Source organism: Carex rostrata, chromosome 32, assembly GCF_964058835.1.
Source record: "Carex rostrata chromosome 32, lpCarRost1.2, whole genome shotgun sequence".
NCBI classification, from domain to species: domain Eukaryota; kingdom Viridiplantae; phylum Streptophyta; class Magnoliopsida; order Poales; family Cyperaceae; genus Carex; species Carex rostrata.
The window spans coordinates 5,703,998-5,720,360 of NC_135949.1; the positions used below are offsets into that span (position 1 = coordinate 5,703,998).

General features: G+C 35.5%; 1 protein-coding gene across 1 annotated transcript; it reads right to left on the reverse strand.

Moving 5' to 3' along the window:
• Positions 1 to 12,015: 12,015 nt before the first annotated feature.
• LOC144547932 (coumaroyl-CoA:anthocyanidin 3-O-glucoside-6''-O-coumaroyltransferase 2-like) lies at positions 12,016 to 13,374 on the reverse strand. Its single transcript, XM_078296617.1, has one exon. It carries the CDS (start codon positions 13,372 to 13,374, stop codon positions 12,016 to 12,018), a length of 1,359 nt encoding a protein of 452 aa, XP_078152743.1.
• Positions 13,375 to 16,363: the final 2,989 nt, after the last annotated feature.

The following is a 16,363-nucleotide window of genomic DNA, read 5'->3' on the forward strand; positions in this document are numbered from 1 at the left end:
ATGGAACTTTGACACCATGAAGGCATTCCAATAAGCTTTTCTTCTCTGCTTTTGACAGCGTATGCATTGCGGGTTTTAGATATGTACAAGTTTTCCCATTTTCTGTTTCTTTCTCTGTTGGTTGTAGATCCGACCGTATGTTCAAGAACTGCATGTCTTTCCGAGCATTGATACCGTCCTTAGTCTTACCCGGAATATTCAATAATGTTCCAACCAGGCTATCACACACATTTTTAACCACATGCATCACATCGAGACAGTGTCGGACATCTAAGTGCTGCCAATATGGTAAATCCCAGAATATTGACCTCTTCTTCCAACTAATTTTCGGTGCCCCTTTCTTTCTCACCGCCTTTTTTTTAAATTTCCCAAATTGAACTTTGATATCCTTAACTCGCGAGTAAACAGCTTTACCGGTCAACGGATAATTTGCTCGGGTATTCTCGGTCTTTCCATTGAATTCTTTTTTTCTTTTTTGGTGTACGTGGTTGGCAGGAAGAAATCTACGATGACCCATGTACACGTTTTTAGAGGAGTTAGGTAGCCACACATCGACTGTATCGTCCAGGCAAACAGGGCACGCTTTCTCTCCTTTGACACTATAACCCGATAAATTTCCATAAGCCGGAAAATCATTAATGGTGCAGAAAAGCATGGCCCGTAAAGTGAATTTCTCCTTACTGTATGCATCAAATATCTGCACTCCGGGTTGCCATAATTCTTTTAAATCCTCAATTAATGGTGCTAGATACACATCTATATCGTTCCCGGGCTGTTTGGGTCCTGATATGAGCAAGGTCAACATGACGTATTTGCGCTTCATACATAACCAAGGCGGAAGATTATAAATGCACAATAGAACCGGCCAACTGCTATGCTTGCTGCTCATGCTACTGTGCGGATTTATTCCATCTGCACTCAGCCCAAGCTTTAGATTTCTAGGGTCACGTCCGAATTCGGGAAACTCTCTGTCAATATTTCTCCACTGCGGAGAATCAGCGGGGTGCCGTAATTTTCCGTCTTTTTTCCGGTTATCGGCATGCCAACGCACTAATTTTGCATCTTTAGCATTTGAGAACAAACGTTTGAATCTCGGTTTCACGGGGAGGTACCACAATGCTTTTGCCGGAGGTCCTTTATTCAGTTTGCAATCATCACTTTTACCGCTGGTTACCTGCTTTGGTTTGTAACGTGATACACCACATTTGGGACACTCGTGAAGATCTTTATACTCATTTCGATATAATATACAATCATTTGGACACGAGTGTATTCTTTGAACTTCTAAATCCACTGGGCACAATATTTTCTTCGCTTCATAAACATTAGGTGGTATCTCGTTTCCATCCGGTAACATTTCTTTCAAAGTTTGTAATAGCTCAGTAAAACTTCTGTCACTCCAACCGTTAGATGCTTTAAGGTTATACAATTTTAATACACCTTTCAATTTTGAAAATTTTGAACAACCAGGATACAATTCCTTATTAGAATATTCGTACAAATTCTCAAATAAACAATACTGCTTATCATTATCAAAATCCTCTTCTAAATCACGTAACATTTGATCAAAATTATCACATCTATCTACCACCATATCATCATTTTCTTCGGTATGATATTCCTGGTGCTCGGTACAAGTGTCTATGTCGGTTTCCAATCCCCGTAGATCGTTCCCGTCATTTCCATCGGTATAGTATTCCTGATGCTCACTACCTATGTCGGTTGGCAGACTCTCACCGTGGCATAACCAACACTTATATCCTTGCTTGAATCCACGACGAAATAAATGGTTCCTCACTTGGTTCGGGTTGGAAAATTTTTGACCATTGTTACAATCACGACAAGGACAAGACATCAGTGCACTCCCCTTGCTCGCCATATCTTCCATACCAACTCGGATAAATTCCTCGACACCTGTCATATATTCATCAGATAGACGTGATGCTTCGTACATCCAACTGCGGTCCATCTGCAATTATAATAAACACAATTAATTAAGAATAAGGTTTGGGGTACTCAATTCAGTTCACAATAGGGCTTACATGGGGCCGGGTTACCATCCTATCCCACTCTCTGAATACTTTGCCTCAGTAGTGACCACATGTTAGTCGTGTTTTAGCATTTAAGAAAATTTCGGCAGCATTTCCCCTCAGTTCCCCGAATACTCGGGGAACTCAGGGGAAATGCTGCCGAAATTTTCTTAAATGCTAAAACACGACTAACATGTGGCCACATCCTAAATGAGACAAAGTATTCAGAGAGGAGTCCCAAAATGGGGACTATTCAAAATTAATCCCTAATGGATTAATTTTGAACGGGTATCATGACCTAAAGGCATTAATCATGCGGTTGTGGCTCATAAGACAATACTCAAGCTAAATAGATGTATATATATTATGAGTAAGGCTGGGGTGCTATGGATAGCATAGAGGCCTCTATGCTACGGCTCAATATTCAAGTTTTCAAAATCCAAACGGTCGATCCGAACCGTTCATCTTATTCTCCATATTAATATCTGCTTGGAGACCAAATTTTATAATTTTCTGAATTTTTTTACTATTTATTAATATGGAGAATAAGATGAACGGTTCGGATTAACCGTTTGGATTTTGAAAACTTGAATATTGAGCCGCAGCATAGAGGCCTCTATGCTATCCATAGCACCCCAACCTTACTCATAATATATATACATCTACGTACTCTAGTTATCGAAATACACATTCATACACAAAACTAATTAATTAAACATGAGTTTTATGCATGTTGTACTTACAACTTTCTTAGATGCCGTACCGAGTGAGATGAAGATTGCTGCACCAAATCTCTCGATAATAGCCAATCTACAAAATTAAACCGGAAAATCAGAACCTAATTAAGAGATGTACATATAGCATATATCCTACAAGTTGAAATAAAAAAAAATTGCTCATATAGCATATATATAGCAAACTCAAAATTCTAAAAAGCATGTGCATGCAACTCTTGAAATAAGAAGATCGAGGTATTCAAACTTGTAAAGAAAATCACAACATATAAATAATATATAGGTCATATATAGCTAATATATTTGCTCATAAATTACACATATAGCTTGTGCATCCAAATATCCCTATTTAAAAGAAAACTTGAAATGAGAAGAGGTATATTCAAACTTAAAAGCTTTTGGAACCAATAAAAAAGCTAAATCAAAACTTATAAGGTTTAGATTTTGAGTGGGGCCGGATCATTGCTAGTAACCCACTTGTATAGGCCGAATTTAGGTTTTAGGGTTTGAACCGAATCATAGCTACCTAATAAATGGAGCATGCTTCATTAATATCAAATTTGAGAAAAGAGATGATCAAAAGTACCTGAGATCAGAGAGCTAAGATAGCTGAATCAATGGAGGGCGAAATAACTATTGCGCTAATTAAGAGAGGCGAGACCTAGGGAGAGACGAGATTCTGACAAAAATCGGGCTGATTTCAGCCTTATATGCACTATTAGGATCGGTTTTAGAAACAAAACCGATCCTGATAATATCCGGATCGGTTCTTATACAAAACTGATCCTAATACTCAACTATTAAGATATATCTATTAGTTCAAAATAAATCAGAAAAAATAATCTGGAACGGTTCTACAGGTAAAAACCGTTCCAAATAACAATCTGGAACGGTTTTTACCTGTAGAACCGTTCCAGATTAGACAAATCACAAAGATAATCAATTTTTTTACATAAAATTGCACATACCTACACATACACATACTCAAACACATTTCTATACAATTCTTTTTGTACAGTTAATTATTAAGATACAAAAAAATATTGTACAGTTATTTATTTAATTTTTTTTTAACTTTCTAATATCTCAGATATATATACTAGTTCAAAATAAATCAGAAAATATAATCTGGAACGGTTCTACAGGTAAAAACCGTTCCAGATAACAATCTGGAACGGTTTTTAACTGTAGAACCGTTCCAGATTAGACAAATCACAAAGATAATCAATTTTTTTACATAAAATTGCACATACCTACACATACACATACTCAAACACATTTCTGTACAATTATTTTTGTACAGTTAATTATTAAGATACAAAAAAATATTGTACAGTCATTTATTTAATTTTTTTTTTAATTTCTAATATCTCAGATATATATATTAGTTCAAAATAAATCAGAAAATATAATCTGGAACGGTTCTACAGGTAAAAACCGTTCCAGATAACAATCTGGAACGGTTTTTAACTGTAGAACCGTTCCAGATTAGACAAATCATAACGATAATCAATTTTTTTACATATAATTGCACATACCTACACATACACATACTCAAATACATTTCTGTACAATTATTTTTGTACAGTTAATTATTAAGATACAAAAAAATATTGTACAGTTATTTATTTAATTTTTTTTTAAATTTCTAATATCTCAGATATATATATTAGTTCAAAATAAATCAGAAAATATAATCTGGAACGGTTCTACAGGTAAAAACCGTTCCAAATAATAATCTGGAACGGTTTTTACCTGTAGAACCGTTCCAGATTAGACAAATCACAAAGATAATCAATTTTTTTTACATAAAATTGCACATACCTACACATACACATACTCAAACACATTTCTGTACAATTATTTTTGTACAGTTAATTATTAAGATACAAAAAAATATTGTACAGTTATTTATTTAATTTTTTTTTAACTTTCTAATATCACAGATATATATATTAGTTCAAAATAAATCAGAAAATATAATCTGGAACGGTTCTACAGGTAAAAACCGTTCCAAATAACAATCTGGAACGGTTCTACAGGTAAAAACCGTTCCAAATAACAATCTGGAACGGTTTTTACCTGTAGAACCGTTCCAGATTAGAAAAATCACAAAAACAATCAACTTTTTGTACATAAAATTGCACATACCTACACATACACATACTCAAACACATTTCTATACAATTCTTTTTGTACAGTTAATTATTAAGATAGAATCTGGATCGGTTATAAACAATAAAACCGATCCTAATAAAAATTCAGCAATTCAAAAATAATATATATTTTCTGGATCGGTTATTATGTTCAGAACCGATCCATATAATTTTCTCTGATTTAAATTGATTTATTATATGTGGTTGAGATAAATCAAAGATACAAAAATAATTAAATAAATAAGTAAAAAATTAGTTGAAGGATCATCAAAGAAAGGGGAAGAGATGGATGTAGGATCTTCGGAGTCAGATGAAGGATCTTCGGAGTCAGATGAAGAACCAAATGAAGAGTCAGACTGAAAAAAATTGGTTCTTTGAATTTTGGATGACTGGAGCTCTGAAGATTTTTACTCAGTTTTTGTAATTTAACAGTGTTTCTTAATGAAACTGGACCTAGGCTTTTTACCAAAAAAAAGAATTGTAATCTTATATGTTTTGGAATTCTAGATTTATGGTTCTTGGTGTGTGTTTTGTTTCTTTTGGAGGTTTGTCATCAGTCATGACACTTAATGAGGGGACAGGTGCTGTGATATGCTGCTTGCAATTTAGTTCTCTATTCTCTGGAAATAATGTATCTCTTTCTTTTTCCAATTTGCCAAATGTTACATTGAAATCATTTAAAACTAATATGTTTATTCATGGAATAAAAAAAAAAATTTCTTTTCTAGTTTATTAAAAAATATGCATTACCATCAGGATCAGTTTTATTTAAAACAGATCCTGATAGTATCAAGATCGGTTCTAACCAATAACTGATCCTAATAGTTCAAACTATTAGGATCGGTTTTTGTTGAAAACGGTTCCTGATACTATCAGGATCAGTTTTTAGTAAAACCTGATCCAAATGATTGAACTATTAGGATCGGTTCTAATATAAAACTGATCCTGATAGTATCAGGAACCGTTTCCACAAAAAACCGAGCCTAATAGTATTATACTAGGATCAGTTGTTACTAAAAACCGATCTGAATAGTTTTTAGGATCAGTTTTTTTAAATAAACCGATCCAGATACTTATTAGGATCGGGTGTCCATATAACCGATCCAGATAGGCCGATCCTGATTTCTATTTTTCCACTAGTGGGAGGAGAGAAAATGAGATTTGAATTTCGGATGGAAGAAATATGTACCCAGGACTATCAGGAACGGTTGGTAAGTTAAGAACCGTTCCTAGCTTAGGAACCGTTCCTGATAGTTATCAGGAACGATTCTTAACTTACCAACCGTTCCTGATAGTTATATGTATGATTTATTTATTTAAAATATTTTATAATATCAGGAACGGTTCTTAAGTGAGGAACCGTTCTTGATAGTTATTAGGAACGGTTCTTAACTTACCAACCGTTCTTGATATTATTTTATATTTGTGTTGGTTTATTATATTTTTTATGTGTATGTTATTTTATATTTGTGTGTTTTATTTTTTAAAAATTACTTTAGTATAATACTTAATTTGAAAATTACTTTAGTACATAATCTATTTTAAAAACCTTAATACCTTGAAAATTACTTATAACATGGAATAAAATAAGCTACATAAAAATTAAAAATAAGCTAATAAATTACATATAACATGAAAAATTAAGCTACAAGAAGTGTTTTCAGAATAACTTGCATGCTTCCCATCGTCCGGTGTTTCAATGCATCCTGAAGAAAAAAATCAATAAATTTCTTAAGTCAGCAATATTAAAGAAAATTATATCACATTTTTATATTTTTTGACATACCAATATTAAATGTATGACATACCAATATTATGACTTGCCAATGGGACCTTCTTCAACCCATTCTCCTTCGTTATGATCGATGCGCATGTGCCCTGTTTCATTATCCTCAGCGGCTGGATGTAAAGATACCATGCCAGTGGAAAACGGTGGTATCTCATCAAAATGATCGTATGCTTCTTCGTCTTCCACATTATCAATTCCGATGATACGTCTTTTTCCAAAGAGGACAACATGTCTTGAATGATCGGCAGGATCAGTTACGTAGAACACTTGCATGGCTTGTCTTGCAAGTATAAATGGATCATCCTTATAACCAGCCTTCTTAAAATCCACCAAAATAAAACCATCGTCATCGACCTTAACCCCCCTACGGTTATCAACCCATTTGCACTTAAATAATGGGATCTTAAATCTTCTATAATCGACCTCCCAAATTTCTTCAATGAACCCATAATATGACATCGATGCATGCGATGGTCCGGCAACTTTAGGATCGGAAAAATCAGTTGAAACAGCAACTAACGTCACTCCACTGTTTTGCACGGTACTCTTTGAATCTTGATTTCTTGTGTAAAATGTGTACCCGTTGATGTCATATCCTTCGAAGGTCCTCACAACATGGATTGGACCAAGAGCCAACAATTTGACTATTTCTTTAATGTTTTCTCCCTCCGTAGCTTGCAAGACTCTACGGGTAAACCATTCTTCAAACTTGCTATTGTGTTCACCAATCAACCACTTGTCGGATTTCTTAGGATTCTGTTGCCGCAAGATAGTCATATGCTCGTCCCAAAAAGGATGAACGTCAGTGAGGTGTTGCAAAACATAGAAATGTGCTAGTGACATCGTTGTACTATCGGGCACGAATAATTTTGCACCGGTAGTGCCTACCCCGTGAAGTCTACCCTCGTGCCGAGATTTAGGGATGCCGATAGCTTTGGCATCATCCATATAATTAGTACAAAACTCAATAACCTCTTCAGCAGCATAAGCTCTTACGATGCTGCCCTCAGGACGATATCGGTTCCTGACATATCCCTTTAACAATCCCATGTATCTCTCGAACGGATACATGTACCGCAAGAAAACAGGTCCACACATCTTAATTTCTCTAATTAGGTGAACGATTAAATGAACCATGATGTCAAAAAAAGACGGCGGAAAATACATTTCAAGATGACAAATAGTGACAACAACCTCCTTCTGCAGAGCATCTAGCGTATCAGGATCATTTACTTTGCAACAGATGGCGTTAAAGAAAAAACAAAGCTTAGTGATGGTCTGCCTAACATACTTTGGCAATATGCCCCGAATTGCAACAGGAAGAAGCTGTGTCATTAAAACATGACAGTCGTGAGACTTCATTCCTGTTAATTTTAAATCATCCAGTGAAACTAGGTTCTTAAAATTCGAAGAATATCCAGATGGAACTTTGACACCATGAAGGCATTCCAATAAGCTTTTTTTCTCTGCTTTTGATAGCGTATGCATTGCGGGTTTTAGATATGTACAAGTTTTTCCTTTTTCTCTTTCCTTCTCTGCTGGTTGTAGATCTGGCCTTATGTTCAAGAATTGCATGTCTTTCCGAGCATTAATACCGTCCTTAGTTTTACCCGGAATATTCAATAATGTTCCAACTATGCTATCACACACATTTTTAACCACATGCATCACATCGAGACAGTGTCGAACCTCTAAGTGTGCTTCCAGTATGGTAAATCCCATAATATTGACCTCTTCTTCCAACATATTTTCGGAGCCCCTTTCTTTCTCACCACCTTCTTTTTAAATTTACCCAATTGAACTTTCAAATCTCTCACTCGCGAATAAACTTGTTTACCGGTCAATGGAACATTTGCTCTGATATTCTCGGTCTTTCCATTGAATTCTTTCTTTCCCTTTCGGTGTGCGTGGTTGGCAGGAAGAAATCTACGATGACCCATGTACACGTTTTTAGAGGAATTAGGTAGCCACACATCGACTGTATCATCCAGGCAAACAGGGCACGCTTTCTCTCCTTTGACACTGTAACCCGACAAATTTCCATAAGCCGGAAAATCATTAATGATGCAGAAAATCATGGCCCGTAAAGTGAATTTCTCCTTGTTGTATGCATCAAATATCTGCACTCTGATTTGCCATAATTCTTTTAAATCCTCGATCAATGGCGCTAGGTACACATCTATGTCGTTCCCGCGATGTTTGGGTCCTGATATGAGCAAGGTCAACATGATGTATTTGCGTTTCATACATAACCAAGGAGGAAGATTATAAATGCACTGTAGAACCGGCCAATTGCTTGCTTGCTGCTCATGCTACTGTGCGGATTAATTCTATCTGCACTCAGCCCAAGCTTTAGATTTCTAGGATCACGTCCGAATTCGGGAAACTCTCTGTCAATATTCCTCCACTGAGGAGAATCAGCGGGGTGCCGTAATTTTCCGTCTTTTTTCCGGTTATCGGCATGCCAACGCACTAATTTCGGATCTGTAGCATTTGAGAACAAACATTTGAATCTCGGTTTCACGGGGAGGTACCACAATGCTTTTGCAGGAGGTCCTTTATTCGATTTACAATCATCACTTTTATCACTGGCTCTCTGCTTTGGTTTGTAACGTGATGCACCACATTTTGCACACTCGTGAAGGTCTCCATACTCATTTCGATATAATATACAATCATTTGGGCACACGTGTATTCTTTGAACTTCCAAATCCACTGGACACAATATTTTTTTCACTTCGTAAACATTGGGTGGTATCTCGTTTCCTTCTGGAAGCATTTCTTTTAAAGTTTTTAATAGCTCAGTAAAGCTTTTATCACTCCAACCGTTAGATGCTTTAAGGTTATACAATTTTAATAAACCTTTCAATTTTGAAAATTTAGAACAACCAGGATACACCTTATTAGAATCTTCGTACAAATTCTCAAACAAACAATACTGCTTATCATTATCAAAATCCTCTTCTATATCACGTAACATTTGATCAAAATTATCACATTTATCTACCACTATATCATCATTTTCTTCGGTATGATACTCCTGTTGCTCAGTACGAGTACCTACATCGGTTTCCAATCCCCGTAAGTCATTCCCCTCATCTCCAACGGTATGGTATTTATGATGCTCAGTACCAGTACCTATGTCGGTTGGAAAACTCTCACCATGCCATATCCAACACTTATATCCTTGCTTGAATCCACGACGGATTAAATGGCTCTTCACTTGGTTCGGGTTGGAAAATTTTTGACCATTGTTACAATCACGACAAGGACACGACATCATTCTACTCCCCTTATTCGCCATATCTTCCATAGCAACTCTGATAAATTCCTCGACACCTGTCGTATATTCATCTGATAGACGTGATGTTTCGTACATCCAACTGCGGTCCATCTGCAATTATAGTAGAACACAATTAATTTAGAACAAGCTTGGGGTACTAAATTCTATTCACAATAGGGCTTACATGGGGCCTGGTTACCATCCTATCCCACTCTTTGAATACTTCGTCTCAGTAGTGACCACGTGTTAGTCGTGTTTTAGTATTTAAGAAAATTTCGGCAGCATTTCCCCTCAGTTCCCCGAGTATTCGGGGAACTAATAAGGAGAAATGCTGCAGAAATTTTCTTAAATACTAAAACACGACTAACACGTGGTCACATTCTAATTGAGACAAAGTATTCAAAGAGCAGTCCCAAAACGGGGACTATTCAAAATTAATCCCTAATGGATTAATTTTGAACGGGTATCATGACCTAAAGGCATTAATCATTCGGTTATGGCTCTTACGACAATACTCTAGCTACATACTTAATACAAATCTATTTAGTCTAGCTATCGAAATACACATTCATGCATAAAACTAATTAAAAATGAGTTTTATGTTTTACTTACAACTTTTTCAGATGTCGTACCGAGTGAGATGAAAATCGCTGCACCAAATCTCTCAATAATAGCCAAACTACAAAATTAAACCAGCGGAACCTAATTAAGGGATGTATATATATATAACATATATATGATGCATATATGCTAGCTAGGGTATAGGGTATAGGGTTTAGGGTTTATATGGGTATATATGAAAAGCTCATATATAGAATGCACATGCAAATATAATTATGTGAAAAGCTCATATATCTCACAATTAATTTGCTAATCTCCATATATATACCCAAGCTTGAAATAGAAAATGTATAAAAACCTAAAATAGAGATTTAGGGTTTACAAAATGAGCCGAATTAGAGTCTAAATGGTGCACCATCTAACATCAAACTTGAGAAAAAAGATGAATAAACCTGAGAAAAAAAGAGAGATAGCTGATTAATGACCAGTAATTAAGATAGCTGCTGCGCTAAGTAATGGAGGCGAGGTCTGAGGATGAAAGAAAGGCGATTCTGTGATGAATCTGATTCAGGTAGTGCCTTTAAATGAAGTATCAAGATCAGTTTCTAGCTAGGAACCGATCTTGATACTTTATAATTAGGATCGGTTCCTAGATTACAACCGATCCAGATATTATCTGGATCGGTTTAGACTAAGAACCGATCCTGATACTTAATAATCAAGATCGGTTAATAGCTTAGAACCGATCCTGATAGTATCAGGATCGGTTCTAAGCTAGAAACCGATCTTGATAGTGCATGACCTGTGATTTTATTAGTTTTTAGTATCGGTTTTAGTTTTAAAACCGATCCAGATAGGTATTAGTATCGGTGGTTAGTACACCCAATACAGATAGACCGATCCTGATTCCAGTTTTTCCACTAGTGTAGCCAGTTCTGTGATTGATGGGTCTAGGTTCAGTTTTATCAAAATATACATATTGTAACTATATATATATATATATAGAGAGAGAGAGAGAGAATGGCTAAACTCAAAATGTTTTTTTCTGGCTCCAGAAACAAATGATTCGGTTTTCCAATTTTCAAAGTCCAAACAGTCGATCCAAACCGTTAGATGTTTAATCTATATTAAAATATAGTTGGAGACAAAATTTTATATTTTTTGGAGTTTTTTTACTATTTATTAAGATGGTTTGAAAGTCGCTGTTTTTTTATTTCATTTTAACTATAATTCCCATAATTTATATTTCATTTTATCAATCAAATTCATTGCTGGGGTTGCATGGTATTTTGTATAAGTTTCACAAGAAAATGCTTGGAATTCTGAGACCCACAATGTCTTGATCATATCATTACATCATATTATTATACGCATACCATAAATTAAAAAAAAAAAAAAACATGTTTGAATAACAAATCACAGTTCACAAGCAGAAACTTGGAATTCATGCACTAGAAATAAATTAATTGAGCCCATCTAAAAAGTAAAAAGTAAACCTCTCCAGTTCATCCCTTGGCAAAATTACTCCAATATCAATCCCTCCTTCCTCCGTACCACTCTCCGAGAGAGAAACTGTACCGGGTGTTTTAGAAATACTAACCACCTCAACCTTTTTAAGTTTTCCAAATGCAAAATCCACATCATAAACCCTAGACCTTGGTGATCCTGCAACAGACATCGGTTTCTTAGGTAATATACTCTGAATTTTCTTCAACCAACCCTCAGCACCATCTAAAATACCATTTTCTAATCCCTTAATTGATTTTCCTATTGCAATTGCACCATTTATAACCCCATTCTCACTCAAGAGGTCTTCAACATTAGCCTCCACAAAACAAGGTGTCAAGCAGTTTCCAAAGTATTGCACTGGTACCGGTGGTGTTAGGCGATTTCTACAATCAACTGAAAATAGAAAATGGGCTGTTTTGTTTTTTACTCTTTCTCCAGATTGACATTTCAACAAACAGATCCATGAATATGCACTTGCAACCGTGAAAGATGAGCAATGGACCAGTACACCACTTGACGCAGCTGTATCAACTACTCTTTGTTTGAGTCTATTTATTTGTTCTCTAGAGAGAGATAATGTGCTTATAAATAAAGCAGGTGGTTTTACAGAGAAATCAGGTGGTGGTGGTGGCGGCGCATGTGATGTGCAATCTCTCATTTCAGCCAGAGTCTTAAAGTATAAACCATTTGGATCGGGTATTACAGACCGGTCATGGATCGGCGGTACTGGGGCGGATTCTGAATCAAACCCGTTATCCCGGCAAGCCGCAGCCCATGACTTCATAAAATGCTTCGAACCTAAATCATCACAAGTTACATGGTGGATTGAAACCCCAATACAAATTCCCTTGTTTGGAAATATGGTGATTTGTAAGGCTGCAAGTGGGGTCGTTCCATCATTTGACTTGCATAACTGCGGTACTAATTGATCCAGCTTACTCAAATCCCGCGGATCGGAAGTTACCAGTTCTTCGAAGTCGGTATTTGAGTCTGATTCGGCTACAGTTAATGAAATTGAATTGGTGTTTGAAGGGGAGAAGATGTACTGGGAAGGGTCGGAGGGGTAAGTGCTGATGTGGCAGGTGAAAAGGTGGAATCTTTGAAGGGTTAAAGAGAGGGAAGAAGTTAGAGAGGGGAGAGTGACAGAGAGAAAATGCGAGGTGGATTGATGGTACGAGAAGAAGAATAGGCGCTCGCCTGGACCGGTGTGGAGCCATGCAATGTCAAAGAAGGTGAGAGGTACGGCCAGGTTCGACGATGAGTTTGCAGGAGGAGACACGTGGATCTGGTCTAGGACTTTGATTAACGCCATAAGTCCAAACAGTCGAACCAGTTTTCCCCAAATTACAACCCTGGATTGAACAATTTTTCCTCAAAATTAACAAACAAATTCGATAAATAAACTGAAGGGCCGTTTTACATACCAGTTTATCTCCGATCAATAGAGAGAAAGAAGTGTGAGGTTAGGGTTTATCTCCGAGGATTTTGTAGAGAAAAGCAAGAGGCTAGGGTTGGCAGCGGTCAATCGATCTGGAAGAGAGGATGCAATTTGGTTAGTGGAGGATTTGGAAGAGAGGAATGCTCGGATTACTTGACTTGAAATCTTTTTCAGTTACTAATATTTTTCTCTACTAGTCAAACTCAATGCCCATATCTCTAGAGATATCTTTAATTCAATTGATTTAATTAGTCCAGGTCAGATTTTACATCTGCAGCCAGCCAGCCAGCTGGTCTCTACACCCAGATATGGGCATCTACAGCTACTCAGCTAGCACATGCATGCACGGGTTAGCATTTAATTAGAGTATTTTTTTTTTCCTATAGCTTTGCAGATGCCTAATCTAATCTAATCTAATCTGTATGAGTCTATGACCGCTCGTGTTGTATATGTTTCATAAAGGATAGGCAGTTTAAAATATGATTTTGTATTGCTGTACTTTTCAGAAGAACTCTAGCTGCTCTTTTTTATTTGTTTTATTTGTTGCTTCAACTTGTAGTTGTAGGAACGCCATGGCCACAGAATACCGGTGCAGATCAACTGGTACCAGTGTTGTGATATGAGGGATCTGTTCTTAAAAAAAATGGGACAATAAATGGTAGGTTGACGGGACGATGGATGGATGCGAGGGTGCCTCTCTTGTCGCGAGTCGCGACTCATGGCCCGGCAGCGGTCATGACAATTTTTAATATATAAATTAATCTGAAACTTTTGGTGAGATATTCAGAAATTTATAGATCCCGAAAATAAATATAAAAAAAAACTGAAATTAATACAATGCGACTGATAAGAATTTGTGAATTAAAAATTAAACTAATTAAATAAAAACTAGAGGGACACGTGGGGCACATGTATGGCCCCTTCTTTCTAACTCTTACTTTGCTTCCTATATCTCTCTTCATTCTTATTTTCACCTGATCTCTCTGATTGCTCACTCTCTCTTTACGTGGCAATTCCTCATCATGCCAACGTTGCTAAGCATAAGGTGATGAGTGAGCTACATATACTTTCCTTACTGCACCTAAGTCTCTCTTTCATATTGCGTATGGATAATATTTGCAGTGTTGTATTCTATTCTCTCTCCGCTTTATGTTGATATTCATCTTGAACCGGATTTAGGATTTTAGACAGTTTATTGGAAATTAAGCTTTGTAAAGCATGTGGGTTAATAACTGGAGTGATGATTGATGGAATAAACGCATGCATGTCAAGCTCTTTATTTTTCTTCTTCCTTCTCTGTTGATTACATCGAGCCTCATGGTATAAAATAATTTCATTTCTCTTAAGTTTCTTTAGAAGGAATAAGTTAGAAATGGTTTTGTTCCCATGTTCTGTTTGTACCACTCCTTGCTTAATTAGTTAAATATTTTGTCTGTGTATATGTGTATGTCTGAGTCTTTTAATTACTTGATTCTAGTTCAATTCGAAAAGGAAAATGCATCTGTTTACAAAACTGTAGTAGACTTTTTACTCATATTATGCTTAATTATAAAATGATTGTGTTGATATAAACTTTGGATGTATAGAGCTATTTTCAAATATACTAATTATATGGGGTTAACGTGTAATATGTTCATTAGTACTGTAGTTATGTTAGAATATGATTATGAGTTCCTAGTAATTCATATTTATACGAAAATCTATATGAGTATGTGACAGTTATACATGTTTTCTCCTTTGAATAAATTTTATTCTTGAATAGTTTGCTTTATTTACAAAACTGGCGTCAGTGGTATACCAACAGTTTGGTTTTAACTGGGTACATGTAGGTAACATATACTACACGTTTTAAAATATATCTTGAGTATCAAGAAATATATTTGTGTTAAAACATGTGTTGAATGTCATCTAAGTTAATTTGTAAATTCTTCCTTTCCTAATATGATTTATAAAAATAAAGTGTTGCATAGGTATGAATGGAGAGTTGAAATGGTGTGATATTAATTTGTTTTAAAGAAGATTCAAGGGAAGTTTGTTATTTGGTTGGGTTACCAGGGTTTTTGATCGAAACCTTAATCCTTTATGCAATGTTTTATTTTGTAAATTCTTAGAGATGCATAACATTAATTATAGAGAGATTTAGATAGCATCTTAAAGAGACATAATAGGTTAATTAACTAATTATATCTAAATTAGAAGAGATTGGTACACCATTGGAAAAAATAAAATCAGGATCGGTTATATACAGATATCAGTATCGGTTCACAACCGATCCTGATCAGGGCGATACAGATACTAAACAAATCTGTATCGGTTGTTACAACCGATCCTAATAGTTACTATCTGGATCGGTTGTACTGTAGAACCGATCCAGATGTATATTTTAAATTAGATTTTTTTAAAAATTTAGAAAACAATTATCAGGATCGGTTTTACTGTAGAACCGATCCAGATGTATCTTTTAAATTAGATTTTTTTTTAAATTTATCAGGATCGGTTCTTACGTAAGAACCGATCCTGCTAATTATTTTCTAAATTTTTTTTGGTAAAAAATTCTATCTGGATCGGTTTCTAAGATAAGAACCGATCCTGATGCTTTATTGAATTTTTAAAAAATATTTTTTATTAAATGGCCAGCTTCCATATTTATTTAGCTGGCCAAAATTCTAATTTATCACACATCCTAAATTACCAATAAAACACATCCTAATTTAATTATCAATAAAACACATCCTAAATTAATTATATATCATACACATCCTAACTTATTACAAAAAATTCATGTTCATATATGCATGAAAATTCGGATAAAACACTCTAAATTGTTGTACTTCTTCTCGACTTAATTTCTTTCAGCAAAAAT